Below are 15,861 nucleotides of genomic sequence, written 5' to 3' on the forward strand. Positions count from 1 at the left end.
AACTGATGGGTTCTCAGGTCTTAGTTCTCTCTCTGTCTTGTCAAACCCAAATCCATTTTCTGTCCTTGAATCTGTCCCACTCCCACCATCTCTGAAAAACCTTTCCCATTTCTCTGGGGAGACCTCCATCTTTCCAGTGAGCCATATTTGCAACCTCAGAGCCATCCTCAGTGGCTCCCGCTCCTTCATCCCAAGTCTTTTCCCCTCCCACAGGGACCCTATCCTCGGGCCGCCTCCATCAGGCCCTCCCCAGCTCTTCCCTGCTGTCCGGGTGGGTCTCAGGTCGGGGCCCTCCCCCACGCAGAAGCTTCAGCGGCTCCCGGCCACCTCTGCTCAGGAGCACAAGTGCTGGGCACAGAAACACCCCCCACCCAGCTGGCTCCACTGCCCCCCCCTAAGCTGCCCTCCCTCAGCATTCCAGCCACGCTGCCCAGCGCGATACTTCTCATACACGGCATTCCATCTTCCCCACTCCCTCGGCTCCTCCTCTCTTGGAATCCTGGCTCTTTTCAAGGATCCGCTGAGGGGCAACACCCCAAGGAGGCCATTCCTCCTGTCCCCAGAGAGTCTCCCCCCCCACAAGTCCTGGAATATGCTTCAGGGCAAAGGAAAGAGAGAGGCACAGAAAGAGATAAAGAGAGTCAGAGACACCGAGACAGACGCAGAGAAAGACAGGGAGAGACAGAGAGAGAAAGAGAGAGACAGAGAGAGAAAGAGAGAGACAGAGACAGAAAAAGAGAGACAGACACAGAAAGGCTGAGAGATACACAGACAGAGACAGACACAGAGAAAGGAATTGAGACACAGAGACAGACACAGAGATGGGGGGAGGGGGGAGACTGAGAGTGTGGCACCCAGCTAAAGTGAGAAGGGTGAGGAAGCCCTGGAGGGAAGAGGAAGAGCCCACAGGAAGCCAATGGGAGGAGGGGTCTCCTCTGCCTCAGAGGCAGCTCATCATACCCAAGGAGCAGGGGGGGGCAAAGTTATTTGCTCACGTGTTCTTTGTACTTATCTGCCCTGACTCGGGCAAAGGAAACGAGGGGAGGGCATGGAGTGCCAGCCCTCATCACCGCCGCCAGCACCGTGGCATCCGCCTTCTGGGGATCCAGGCTGTGCTCACAGTCACCAACCAGGCTTTAGGGTCACAAGGAGCATCCGAGGGCCCAGGAGGGAGGGACCTCAGAACAAGGCTCGGCCCAGGGAAAGGGGCCCTGACTTCAGCCTGGGAGAATCTGGCTTCCAAGCCCCTGCCTTGAGTCTCAGCCTCCTCACCTACAAAATGAGTGGGAGGCCCTAGAACGCGCTCCTGCGGGGACTCAGTGATGCGAGACCTCAGAGCCACCACTTGAAACCTGCCCCCCCTCTTGTTGCTGCTGCTGCCCCAGGACTAGGAGAGGTACCTAATGTTCAATCCAGGCCCAAACAGCACCAAAGCTCCCCAAGTTCTATGCCTGGGGCCTGCTGGGAGGGGCAGGGGCAGTTCTCAGACCAGGAAACCCCAGCTGGGAGCCTGCCTTAGAGGGCGGCCTAAAAGCTAAATGATCTACTCGGGTCAGACAAAGAGAGTGGGAAGAACGGTGAGAAAACACTTCGAGGGGCTTGCTCCACAGCAGGGACCGGGCACAAGGCTAGAAAGACAGAGCCTGCACAGGAGCTCATGTTCTAAGGGGGGCAAGGCTGGGACCCCTCCTGAAATCCCGGGCCCCAGACCCTCAGGAGAGGGGCTATTGTCAGGGACACGATGGGGGAGGCTCGCCCAGCCCATCATCGGGGCCCACGGCCGTTGGCACGACTGGCTCTATGGACAGATGGAACTGGGGGTTCAGCAGAGTGAAGGGGCTTTCCCAGGGTCCCATGGCTAGGGTCCGGACGCTAAGGCCGGCACTCCTCCCCGCTGCACCACTCCTGGAGGAAAATCAGCCAGCCGTTTTCACGGAAGGCACCCTGTCTGAATCACTCAGGAATAACTGGGTGCTGGGGCTCCCGGGTTCCTGGCTCAGGCTCCCTGCAGGAGTGAGTCACCCCGTGATTCAGCCCTCTTCCTCAGCTCAGTAAACATGGCTCTCTCAGGGCGGAGAGCCCTCATTAAATCTGTGGATCATCTCCCTCCGAGTCCCTGCAGAGTGCCGACCCACCCCCACACGTCCCCAGTGTCGGGGGGTCACTAGCCCCGGGGGCCAGCCAGGGCCAGGAGGGAGCCAAAGCCACAGGGAGCAGGTGCCGGGCAAGCGGACATTCAGGCTGCTCAAAGGCCGGGCTGGTTCTCCCGCTCGCTTCCCCCACCAGTGGCAACTACCAGAGGCCTCCAACTACCCGTCCGCCCAGTCAGTGGGCCGCCAGAGCCAGCCTGCCTCCGTCATGAGCTCACTCTGCCCCAGGCTGAGCCCCTTCTCTCAGACTGCCCACCGCCCTGCGCCCACTCACATTCCCGACAAACCAGACTTGTCTCCCGGTGCCAGGGAAGCCCGCTGCCTGTGCCCCAACACCCGCACACAAGACCTCAGATCCCCCAGAAGGGATCTGGGAGCCAGCCAGTCCACTCCCTTCCCCATTTTACAGATGAAAAAACTGAGGTCCCAAGAGCCCACTGGCACACAAGCAGGAAGCCTCAGGGCTGGGGCCTGATCCCACATTCTCCACAGGAAGGGGGGGTGCCCAGGTTACTTACACCTTTGGAATCCAATTCTTACCGTGCAACAAGAGAATGGGATTTACACACATATATTGTATCTAGGTTATACTGTAACACATGTAAAATGTATGGGATTGCCTGTCATCTAGGGGAGGGAGTAGAGGGAGGGAGGGGAAAATTTGGAAAAATGAATACAAGGGATAATGTTATTAAAAAAAAAAATTACCCATGCATATGTACTGTCAAAAAAAATTTTTATAATTATAAAATTAATTTAAAAAAAAAAGGAAGAGGGGGTGCTACTCTCCCTCTATCTCAGCCCAGCGAGATCACCAGTCAGGCAACAAGCACCCTGGAAGCTTCCTGCGTGCCAGGGGGGCACCCGACAAGCAAGCCCAGCGAGAGGAGCCAAGCCTAGCAAGGCAGCCCTGCCCTCAGAGACCCCGCATCCGACCAGCCAGGCGGCATCTCAGTGCACAGAGTTCACAGCTGGCCCAGACACTTGCTGGCTGGGGGACTCTGTGTGCCTCAGTTTCCTCATCTGTCAAATGAGCTGGAGAAGAAGATGGCAACCACTGCAGCGTCTCCGACAATCCCCAAATGGGTCACGAGGAGTTGGATGTGGCTGAACCTTAAGATGGGAAAGGTGTTGAAATACATGAGATCCCAAGGTCCTAGATTCAATTTAATGGGGAAAAAAGAAAGGATGCAGCTTGCTATCCCAAGATTTCAGTTCTGTCTTCATGGGCTCCAGCCAAGGGGCCCTGACTTTGTCACACACGTCCCTAACTTGGGCCTCCTTTCCTGCCTCGGTAATCATTTGTGTCACTCGCTGACCGCCCCGTGGCCAGCTTCCCGGAGTGGGGGCTCTCAGCCCGGTGTGGCCTGGGGGACGGCGTGCTGGAAGTCAGAAAGCCCCGGTTCCCTTCCTGCTTCTGAAGCCGACTCGCTGTGTGACCTCGGACAAACCAAGGAGCCATTCTGGGCCCGTGTCCTCATCCATAAGTGAAGGTGATTATAATTATTATATATGCATAGTGCTAGTGAAGCTAAGAAACACTGCTAATCTTCAATTCCCAGAGAACTGAGTGATAGCAAGGAGAGAGTGGATCTAAGTAGGAGCAACTCCAGCTGGGCAAAGTCCCCCCAGCAAGTCTGGATGATTGACAGAGTGAAGACATCACAGCCAGTCACAGCTAATGGTGTCAGAAGTGTCCCTACTCCAAATGTCCATCATATCCCATTGCCCATAAGCACCATGGGAAGTGGGCAGTTTATAATTATCCCCATTTCAGAAAATGATAAAGCGCTGCCTCTCGATGGAAATGTCGGTTCTATTTTCTCATTGGGATACTTTCTTGACTTTTTAAACTTACTTTTGACAAATGTTTTATATTAAATTTAACTTTTTGTTAACTTTGTTAATAAACATTATATTAAATTGTTAATAATTAATTTGATGACATTAAGAAATGGCAGAAATAGCCAGGAAGATTGTCAGCCACACTCAGAGTCTCAAGATTGTCAAGAGTTCAAAGGAACTGGTCTTCCTACTAAGAGGACTTTTCACCTGGGTGGGAACAGGCTGGTACAAAACCTCGGGAACAGCGGCTTATCTGGTTTACTTAGGAGCTCCACCCAAGCCTTCAGCAAAGTCACCAGAAGGAAGCCACCCAGAGAGATAAGGAGGGGGAAAGATCAGGCCCCGGAATCTCAAAGCAGCAGAAGACGCAGCCGAAGACGCGGAGAGACCTTTCTAGTTCTCCAGGTTTCTCTGGTTTGGGGTCTGACCACATAGGACGTGGTATGCTACGTCAATAGCATGCACATATATGTATGTATATACATTCATTCACTCACATACACCACACACCTATGCAGTCTGCTACATCTAGATATACAATCTATATCCGACTGCTTGTGAGAATGGGGAGAGGGAGAAAATCTTACAAAAATGAATGCTGAAAACAAACCATCTTTACGTGTAATGGAAAAATAATATACTATTAAAATAAAAAGTGAAAAAAAATAAAATGTGTTACCTCTATGGACGCTCACTTCTCCAAAAAAGGCAAGGAGGTATCTGTCTCTAAATTCCCAATATCCTAAACTAAATAAGATAAAAACTCATCCGTCCTTCTAGAAGGATCCTTAATTCCAAGGGAATCAAGCCTTTGCAGCAAATATGGCCACAGTCTGTCCACAGAGAAGGTAAAATGGGATTCTTAACTTAATTAATGGGATTCTTAACTTAATTCTAATCCCTCATTTCCCACTCCCTTACAGCTTTCCCCACTAAGGCTACCTTCCACTTCTTTATCTTCCATATAAGATTCCTTGAGGGCAGAAGGACTTTTTCACCTTTCATGGTATCCCAGGGATTACTACAGGGCCTGGAACATAAAAGGTACTTAATAAATGCTGGTGGATTGAGGGTGTGTTCCCAACTCTTCTCTGGGACAAAAAGGTCCATTATAATCACTGAACATTCGGCTTCCCCTTTTTTAGGTTCTTTCTGTTTACACTGGATGAAGGGATATTTCCCTGGTTTTGCTTATTTCTTTCCAATCAGTTAGTTCATAAAAGATTTCCCATGCTTCTTTAATTCTTTATAGTCAGCATTTCTTAGGTACAATATTTAGGAACCTCATTATGTTTAGCCATTCCCCAACTGATGGGCATTAGTTTCCAGTCCACGGGCCCACAAAAGAGCAGTGCCTTAAATGAGTTTGGCCCCAAGAACAGAACAAGGCATCTGTCCATTGAACTTCACCTTGGAGGGGAGAGGGAGGGGACCACCGCATGGATCTCCCTCACTCCCTGGAAGGCCCTTGCGGGGCCTGCTAACTCTAATCTTTCTAACGGGGGTGATGGTGGGCAAGGCTCAACTGGTCCCAGGCTCAGCTTCCTAATGGTGAAATGAAGACCAGAAGATTTCCCAAGGGCCTTCCAGCTCCACACCCACTGATACTCCTTCCCTGTGCATCTCTAAGAGCTCTGCAGGTGCAGGAGGGAGGTCCTCAGAGTATGGAGCAGGAGACTGGATTTTAGTTCCAGGTTTCATAGTGATTGACTGACTTGCTGTGTGTCATGAGCTCTTGAGCCCTCTCAATCTCCTTCTCTATAAAGTGAGGGTACTGGACTAGACTACGTCAAGATTCCTCCCAGCTCCCAAAAGTCCAACAGGACTGTTGGAAAGGCCCTCCATTGGGACCATATGAATTTCCTCGGTTCTCTATCACGCTCTGGACTCAGCCTGAGCCAAGGTCTCCAAAAACCACCGGACTGCTCATTGGATTACATGCTCCATCCCAATAATCCCACATCAAATTGGTAAAGGCCCAACTCAGTAAATACCTCTTCCAAGAAGCCCTCCCACAGAGCCTTCCTCTTCCTCCTTCCATTTCTGGAGACAAGACCTTCCCTTCAAAGTCTACCATGGGATATTCTATGTTCTTAGTTCTCTCCAACTCAGACACCCTGTGTTCTATGTTCTGATGTCTTTCACAGCTCTGATATTCTGTGTTCTATGTCCAAGACCCCTTTCAGTTCTGACATTCTACAATGTTCTAGCTCTGATATTCTGTGTTCTATGTCCAAGACCCCTTTCAGTTCTGACATTCTACAATGTTCTAGCTCTGATATTCTGTGTTCTATGTCCAAGACCCCTTTCAGTTCTGACATTTTACAATATTCTAAGATTCTTCATATCTCTGATATTCTATATTCCATCCTAAGAGCACTTCCAGCTTTGATATACTTTGTTCTAAGGTTCTTCACAGCTCTGATGTTCTGTGTTCTATGGTTCTTCACAGCTCTGATGCTCTATGTTCTATGGTTCTTCACAGCTCTGATGTTCTATGTTCTATACCCTAAGAGCCTTTCCAGTTCTGCCATTTTGGTTCTACATTCTAAGGTCTCTCCAGCTCTGATGTTCTATCCCTTGCTCCCTTCTCACCCGGCATTTCACATTATCTTTAACATCCATCCCAAGTCTATTGAAAGGGATATGAGGGATACTCCTTCCTACCCTTGAATCCAAAATATTAGAAAATTAAAAAACCAGATTTAAATAAGAAAATCATTTCTGAAGAATGGGAGTTGACTTTCTTGATGCTGCTGGCTCATAATACTGTATAACTATAAGGTCAAAGTCCTTTTCCTGAGGAAGCTGGTTTCCAATCCCAACAGTGACGCCAGGTCAGACACCCAGGAGCCCTAACAAGAAAGATCTTCCTAAGTCTCTGCTCCACTCGGCTCCATTCCCCCTCAAATTTTTTTTACAGGTTTCCCCTCACTATGAGAAAGTCCTTCCTATCTCTGGCTCCTCAGGGCCCAGCACCAAAATGGTAGAACTGTTGAGTTACCCAAACATAGGCTACTCTTTCCCAACTATGATCAAAGACTGTAAATTTAGGGCAGTTTAGGAACTAGGAGGCCAATCAGGTGAGCAAACAGATGGAGAAGTGAAGGAGCTATTTCAAGGAGCTAAGATTTGGGCCTTTCTCTAAGCCCTCCATAGCTCTGCCCATCTGAGTCCTCCCGGCTCATTAAAATGGCAGCAATCCCTGTACAAGCATTAACTCATTTGAGCCACAAAACAGCCCTGAGAGGGAGTTTATTTTCAGTTGACCAGAAGGCCACCTGGAGGAGCAGCTTCCAGGGAGGAGCTTTCTGGCTCTGTTCTGTTTTACAGAATGGCTTGTAAGAGGGAGATCAAGATCACACGGCCAGATGGGTGGAGGTGGCTCCTGAACCCAGACCTTCCTCATCCTCAGCTCTATACCCAGCAGTCCGTACATCCTGAGGCTGGTACTACTGGCACTATTACAAAAAATAAAAACTGAGGCAAGATTCAAACTCAGGTCTCTTGTGATCCATCCATCTGGTTCAAGCCCCTCATTTTACAGATGAGGAAGCTGAGACTCCGAGACATAAAAGGACTGCCCAAGGCGGGATATGGCAGAGCTGGGGTTTAAATTCAGGTCCTGCGGTTTCTAATAACACAGTATGATACTTCCTCCCCTACAGCAAAAGGAACACAGGGCCAAGACTAAACAATTCCAGTCTCTGCTCCGACAGTCTAGCAGCACTAAAGAGGATGTGCCTCTGGGTACCTCAGTTTTTCCTTCTGCAAAATGGGGACAATGAAATCCTTATTGCCTATACCTCACAGGTGCTTTTGAGAGAGAGGGCTTTGTATAAACCTTCAAAATGCTATTGAAGTGAGAGCTGTCATTACTTCATCTCCCAAAGTGGCAGTTTCTCACCTCTAATTTGTTTAAGCAGGTTCCTGATTTCACTGGTGTAGGGTGCTCAGGTGAGAAAGTTCCTTTTACCAGTGTAGATCAGCACTCGATCAGCTGCCATAAGCAATAGTCCTATATCTCTCTGGCTTAAGAAAAAATTTGTTCTTTTACCCGAAAATGCCACATAATTATTGGAGGGCTTTAATGATTAAAAGCCTGGTTATTAGGGGGGCAAGGAAAAAAAAGGTCAGTGATTCATCAACCACACATCTCCCAGGACAGATACTAGCTTACATTTCATTGATAATACCCTTAGATAATTCATAGTCTGAGAGGTTAAGTGATTTACCAGAGGAACAAAACGACCACCACGGCCACCTCTAGGCTCTCCACTCAAGACCCTCAGAGAGCCCAGCAGAAAGAGCAGAGAACATGGTTTTGAATCCCACCCCTGACATTGCCTGGGGAAGTCACCATTTGTAACATGAGGGGATTAGATTGGATGGCCCGGAAGTTTCCTTCTAACTCAAAACATGATCATTTAATATCAGCTTCTGCATCAACACCGAACCATATCCTGAAATTCCCCCACCTGCTGCTGTAAAACTGCCTTCCTGGTGGTCACTCATACTCTCGGGGACCAAATATCACCCTGAAATCCTGAGCTCCCTCAAAACTGCTCTGTGGAGAGTTTCTTCAGCAGAACAACCCCTTTAAAAATGGATTAACACCCTCAGAAAGAAGCCACCAGCAGAGCCGGGATGTCTGTCGCCACAGCAAACAGCCCTTTGCCCCTGCTCAGAAACAATGACCGCTGAGTTTCGCTGTGAGTGGTTTTCAATGCTTGGGTCCCTGTTTACTTTTTTTTTTTTTTCCCAGCCTGCCTTTCTTTTTACTAGGCAGGGCCAACTGGGAACCCAGTTCCTGATAAATCTTTCCTTAGGCCTTCCCCCACTATTCAAAGCCAGCATCCTGAGGAGTAGCAGGCTACGTGTGCTAATGGAATCCCTGGAGAGATGTCAGCAGTGATCTGAATCTCAGTTCTGCCCCTGAACTAGCTGTGTAATCTTGGAAAAGTCATCAGGATCCTGTAAAATGGGGGCTTGAACTAGATTAGGGAGTTTTTATCCTGGGTCCCTAAACTTGGGGGTTTTAAATATATATTTTGATAACTATATTTTCAGATAATGGGTTTATTTTGTAATCTTGTGTAATTTGATTTACTTAAAAGATTTAAAAACACTTCAATTTAAAACATTCTGGGAAGAACTCCATAGTCTGGTTTCATCAGACTGCCAAAGTGATCCTTTCCCCCCCCAGGATTCTCCCCCAATCTCTCCTGCCTAGCAAGTCCCTTAAGCCTCCTAGGGGATGGAAACCAGAAATGATGCCCAGAGAGGAAGCTCAGGAGAGCCCAGGAAGCCAGACTACTGCTTTGCAGCTTTGGGCATGGGGAAGAGCCTTCACATGCTTGGGCTTTAGTTTTCTATTCTGTAAAATGGGGGTAATCTTACAGTATCAACTACAGAGAGCCATCCTGGGGAAAGTGAGGCCATGTCCACTTATGGCTGAGAGGCCTAAGAGGTCCGACTGCTTATGACATCAGTCCTCACCTGGCCCAGAGCTTCAGAACTTCGGTAAATAAATGAATGGATTAGGAAGGAAGGGAGGGAGGAGACAGAAAGTCTCCAGCCCAGAGCCTGACAAGAAAGGGGAAGGAATCTGGTTTCCTGCTCAGTAAAAGGACCAGATTGAACTTGAACCTGGCTCATTAGAAGAACAGGGAGGGGCAGAAGGCTCAACTTTTGAGGAACTAGCTTAGCAACCAGTCCTGCTGCTCGCTAGAAATGTTCTTTACCTGAGAACCAGGAATCCAGGCCAGGGATGATGGCTTTCAGGGGTCCATGCACTTGGAGAAGAAAAAATGACACCATAGGTTCACTTCCTCCAAGTCACACAGCTAACTAGGGTTTGGAAAGAGGCCTCAAAATATAACAAAGTAATCTGGGAGGGGAAGGCACTGATCATTAGGGGAATCAGGAAATGCTCTAGGAGGGGAGAAGAGGGGAAACCCACTTGAGCTGAACGTAAAAAAAAGACAAGGATTTTAAGAAGCTGCCAAGAGCGGGGAAGACTGCAGTTTGGGGGGAAGGGGACAGCAGGTTAGCCAGCTTGTTGGAATAGGGAGTGCAAGATGGAGAATAATGTGAAATGGGGCTCGGGGGAGACACACTGTGAAGAGCATTCAGCCAAAGTTTTATATTCTATTGAAGCACAGAGGATGTGAACCAAAGTTTGTGAATTATTTTTAGTTAGATGTAGATAAGTCCCTTTCAACCCATTGGGTCTCCAGGGGGTTTAAGTAGACTACCACCCAAGGTGGCCACAACACAAAAACCACTGAGAGCCCTAACAGAGACATGGGAGCCCCTGAAACTCAGTGAGCAGAACAGTGATAATCAGACCCTGGTCAGAGGCAGCCAAGGGATGCAAACAGAAAATCCCCAAGAGGAAGGAATCTCAGATCTGGCTGAGGAGTGATCACAGACCTGATGGAAGGGGGTGTCAAGGCCCCATTGGGGAGGAGAAGGCATGGCAGGAGGCCATGGTTGGACTGTAACTATGCCATCACACTAGACCCAAGCCAGCAAAACTCAGATCTTCAGTTATTAGCTCTGGAAGTATCCTGGGAGACCAGCTGGCCACATGGACTCATTGTAAACTGGGGCCCAAAGGCTGATGTAATTTGGGTAAGAGTACACAGTTACAAGCAGCTCTGTGGGGAAATGGAGAAGAGACCTGAGTTCAAATACAGCTTCATTTGTGGGCATTTAGGATTAGAGTCGAATTTGAGATAAGGTTAGCCTCAGTTTTCTCATCTGTAAAATGAGCTGGAGAAGGAATGACCTACTATTCTAGCTACTTTGCCAAGAAAACCTCAAAATGGGGTCAACAGAGTTGGACGTAATTGAAACTACTAAATAATAACAGCAGCACACAGTTAGTTATTACTGGTATAGCTGGGACTAAAACCCAGGTTCTAGACTCCTAATCTAGTCCCCTTTGGACACACCAGTTCACAACCAGAATTAGAATATGAAAAGATTCATTTATTTATGAGAGTGTGATGTAGTGGACAGAAAGTTAAACTTAGGGTTTAGAAAGAGATCCTAGTTCGAATCCAATCCCCTATGACTAGCTAACAAGACCCTCAGCAAGATAATTAACCTCTCTTTGTCCCTGTGTCCTTTTCTGTTAAATGGGGACTATAATGTCTGAAGTACCAAGGGGGTTGGTTGTAAGTTTAAAATTGAGATCACACAGCCCAGGGCAGACGGAAGCTAAGTCATGCACCAGAGGAATGGTCTAAGGTCCCTTGTTACTGTGAAATGTTGGGCTGGTCATTTCTCTACCACATTTCTGGGTTTCCTCATCTGCAAAATGGAAGGAGGAAGGTGGATTAAGAGACTTCTGACCCCTTCTATCCCTAAATAAATGATCCTCTTACATATACGCAAGGTGTAACATGTATTTTGTGTGTCTCTATTATATTATACAATGTGCACACACAAAAACAAGGATTTGCAAACTTTAAAGGACTTAACACCACAGGGACTAAGAGTCGTCCTGGATGGTGCAAGCACAGGCTTTGTTGCCCAATGAGCAATATGGGAAGTGTTAGGGGGTGATTTCTCTTATTTTCATAAACTTCATTCAGACACAATGTGCCACTGTAGAAAAGAGCTGGCCACTGTGCTGTCCAGTGGAAAGATTTCTGGGTGGGGCAAGTCTTCTAATCTAACAACTCATTCCCCATGCAGCTGCCAAAATGATGGTCCTAAACCACAGCTCTGACCAAGTAAGTGCTCTACTCAAAACCCTCCACTGGCTCCCTATTGCCTCTAAAATGTCATTTTATTGGTATAGAGTACTTCTAGATCAGGGGTTCTCAAACTACAGCCCTCGCGCCACAAGTGGCCCCCAGAGAATGTTTATGTGGCCCGCCGGGTTATGACAAATGGGCTGAGGGGCGGAGACAGTGTGAGTTTTTGTTTTTACTATAGTCCGGCCCTCCCACAGTCTGAGAGACAGTGAACTGGCCCCTATTTAAAAAGTTTGAGGACCACTGTAATCTAGGTAATGAAATGCAATCTACCAATACAGGCAGTTCCCTCCTCGGTGACTTCCATTTGTAGAGAGCTACTTGGAGCACTAAGGGTCAGGGTCACAGCTACTAAGAGGCAGGACTTAAGTCTTGCTCAGCTTTCTATCCACTAAGCCACATTGTCTCTAAGAGAGAGAACAAAAATCCTCTTTGGCTGAATCTTGCTTATAAATACAAGTATGATAATATTTAACAGGACATCTATGCAGTACAGGAGATAGCATGTTAAATTTGAAGTGAGAAAGACCCAATTCAAATCCTACCTCTGGACACTAGCAAGTGATTCAATATCTGTTTCAATTTCCTCACCGTTAGAGATAATAATAGCATCTACTTCACAGGGATCAAATGAATTAACATATGGTAAATGCTTTGCAAATCTTATAATGCTGTATAAATTCTAGTTTTAGCTATTATTTTATGTGTATGTGCATAGTGCATCTGAAATTAGAACTTGAAATTGAGGCAGGAACTGGTTTTGTTTTATTCCATATATTCCCAGCTTGAAATATAATAAGCTCTTCATAAAACGTATTGAGATGAACATCCTCCCAGATCTGATGACCACCTACCTAACCAATATTTTGCAATTACTCCTCCTTTATGTCCAACTGACCTGCCCCTCCAGGCAGTGCCACCCTGTGGAAAGTGTTCTGATTTGAAAGTGAAAGAACCTGGATTTGAAACTTAAGAGTCTCATACTTAATACATGGCCTCCCGGCAGTTCCATGAACCAAACACTCCATCTCTCCCTACAGAGAGTTCTCTCTCATTGTTCCTCACACCTGGAATTCTCTGGATTCTCTTCTCAACTAAAGCCCTTTACTGGTTCCCCCTCCCTCTCTCTCCTTCAAGAAACAACTAAAATTCCTCCTTTTCCAGGAATCCTTCCCTAATCCCCTTAATAGTAGCACTTTTCCTGGTCATTATTTCCTATTTATCCGGTATATAGCTGACTTTATATATGTTTGTTGTCTGCTTTCCATTAGATTGTAAACTTGAAGGACCATCCCTCCCCCCAGAGTTTAGCACAACTGCAGGCATTTAATAAATGTTTAGTGATTTTGGCTAAGTAAGTCACAACCTCATTCTGTTCCTCACTTCTAAAACTGAGGCACTTCAAAAAATGATTATTTTGTTTAGATTAGGGAAGCTCAGGTAAGAACATTTACTTTTGCAAGGGCAGATTTGCACCAGTTTTCAACTTATAAACTTAGAGTTGCCCAAGGAGCAGGGACGCATAAAAAGTGGTTTGCCCGGGAGGGTGTGTCCAGCACGGACCAGAAGCAAGGCTAGAAGCCCGGTTTTTGGAACCCAGGCCAGCTCCCATCCCAGCACAGAGCAGGTGGATTAAAGTTCAGTTTGCACCAGGCACCTCCCTAACCGTGGCTTTCCCAGAGCATCTCTAACTTAAACCAGAAGATATAAAATCCAGTTTTTTTTCCCATTAAAACAGGTAGGAAAGGGGGTAACTTTGGCCTCTCTGAAAGGGTGTAACTTTGGCCTCTCTGAAAGGGTGGCCAGGGCCACTGAACACTACCGGGAATGACAATAGCAGTGGGTCGTAAACGGGTCTTATCTGCCATCATTTCAGAGATGAAGAAAACCGATCCTTAGAACTAAGTCTTTGTCCAAGTGTCAAGGCCACAGTCGTGATTTTTCCTCTCCAGAAGCGACGCCCGGCCCCTCCCCCCGCAGGACAGCGAGCTGCCCGGGACCCGCCGGGCTCGGATGCTCCGCAAACGTTTAATCCGCGATGACGTCGGACCCCCCCCCCTTTCTAAATCAATCCTCGCTAGTTTAGGGATCTTGGAGTTCGGGCTGGAAGGACCCTGCGGGCCGTGCGGTCCTGGTGTACAGATGAGGAACCCGGACCGGACAGTGCAGGGGCGGCCCCCGAGGCTGGCTCCGGGCCCCCACTCCGAGCCCAATCGTAGCTCCCCAGCACCGGACTTCGCTACAAAGAGCCAGTCCTTCTGGGACTGCCCGGCGGGCACAGCGGCACCGAGGGGGGGGCGTGGGGTAAGAAGCAGAGAGTCCGGAAGGGGGGACTGGGTCACACTCACGGACGGAGGAGTGCGTGCCCCGGGCAGGCTCCGCACCCGCGGGTGCAGCTGCATCCTCCCCTCCCCCCCAGGTACACTCACCTGGCGCCGGAGGGATTTCCAGTAATTGCCCGGGGAGTCGAGGACTTCCTCCTCCCTCGGCCCGGTAACTGCCTCATTCATTCATTCTCCGCCGCCCCCGGTCTCTTCCGCAGCGCTCTCCCACCCGGAGTCGGGTCTCTCCTACCCTCCCCCCTTGTAGCCCTCCCCCAGGCTACTCTATCCCACCCCCCCTTGGCCGCCCGCTTTCCCACGCACGTTCTCTTCCTTCTCCCTTCTCCTGCGCCCCAGGCCCGGCTTTGGAAGAGACCCCCGCCCGCACAGGGGAGAGGGTCCGGGCCCGGGGGCGGGGCTGACGCTTCCCACCGCCCGCCGGCCAGGCCCGCTCCCCTCCCCCTCCTCCCGCGGTGGGGGCGGGGGAGTCTCAGTGCTGGGGTCACTCACCCAGAAGAAGGAGGAATAGATGACGAGCGAGAACTTGAGGTACAGGTAAGAGAAGCGCGCGCAGTAGCGCACCTGCTCCGAGTCCCCGCGGGCCATCCTCCTCCCGCAGCCGCCGGACCCAAACTCCGCCGCCCGGCCCGGCCCGGCCCGGCCCCACCTGCGGCTGCAGCTGCTGCCCGGGCCCGGCCAGCGCCCCGCCCCCTCCGCCGACCAGCCGCGGCGCGCCACTCACGGCTCCCGGCCCGCGGAGGCCGCCAATGGGAGCGGGAGGGGGCGGGGCCTCGAGGAAGTCCTGGGCGGGGCGGCCGCGGCGGGGGCTGGCCGAGGGCTCTGATTGCACACAGCAGGCGCCTCATGTTTGCATCCTCTCGGCTGGGCAGGTGCTCTCCGAATGCCGGGAGGTGACTGGCCCCGGGAATGTCGCCTGTAGGTGTGGGGGCAGCCCTGGAGCCTTCGAGGGGAAACACCCGACGGCCCCACGCGGGAACCCGAGATACAGAGTGGGAGCGGCGGCTCCCGAAGGCGGCTCGGGGGGGGGGGGAATCCGAGGCCCAGCAGCCCCCCTTGCTCAGGGACCGCGGCCCCTCCCACGGCCCCTCGCGCCCGCTCTTCAGCCCTCTTTCCCAGTGAGATTTCGCTGCCGGAGGCCGGGACTGCCCCGCCTCTGTGTGTACCCCCCGCTCTCCGCGCGGCGCAGTTACTCACAAACGTTGATTGGATGGAGCGCTAGGAAGGGCTGGGGTCTCCCTCGTGGAGCCGGCCTGAGAAAGGGACGGAGAGTCCCGCAGAGGGGATGGGGGAGGGGCAGAACTTTTCGGGCATCTGTCAGGCCGCCCCCTCATTGCCGGCGGGGGCGGGGGGGCGGGGAGGAGCGGGGCCTGCTCCAAGCTGCCCAGCCTCGGCCCGGGACCTGATGCCCGCCTCTCAGTGCCAGAACCAGCTGCTCTTTCCGCGAACCGATGCGGAACCGAAAACCCAGAATGGCTACAGTATGAACGGGACCGGAGCCGAAAAAGGAAGGGGATCTCTGAGAAACGGCGTGGGGAGGGGGGAGAAGCCCCTACAGCTGGGGGGGGCACCGGGGCAGAATACTACATACACTGCCAAACAAGGCTCTGCGTCTTTCCCCTCCCCCCGTTATTTTTCTTTATCACAAGCAAGGTCCAGTGTGAAGGGTGGGAAAACGGAATGCTGTAAAAAGACAGACGTCAAAAAAACGGTTAAAGGGAATACAACAACTGGTCCCTGGAGCACAGCTGCCGACGC

At 50.3% G+C, this 15,861-nt stretch overlaps 1 protein-coding gene across 3 annotated transcripts in view; it reads right to left on the reverse strand.

Moving 5' to 3' along the window:
• TSPAN15 (tetraspanin 15) overlaps positions 1–14,771 on the reverse strand; it is a 48,341-nt gene extending 33,570 nt beyond the window's left edge. Inside the window, exon 1 of one of the 3 annotated variants that reach the window (XM_074296549.1) lies at positions 14,596–14,771. In XM_074296549.1, the coding sequence (XP_074152650.1) occupies positions 14,596–14,691 (96 nt within the window). In that variant the 5' untranslated portion in view covers positions 14,692–14,771. Of the gene's footprint in view, positions 1–14,193; positions 14,442–14,595 lie in introns of those variants that run through there. The other 2 variants (XM_074296552.1, XM_074296551.1) reach the window with 2 other exon arrangements.
• Positions 14,772–15,861: the final 1,090 nt, after the last annotated feature.

Source organism: Sminthopsis crassicaudata, chromosome 2 (assembly GCF_048593235.1).
Source record: "Sminthopsis crassicaudata isolate SCR6 chromosome 2, ASM4859323v1, whole genome shotgun sequence".
In the NCBI taxonomy this organism is placed as follows: domain Eukaryota; kingdom Metazoa; phylum Chordata; class Mammalia; order Dasyuromorphia; family Dasyuridae; genus Sminthopsis; species Sminthopsis crassicaudata.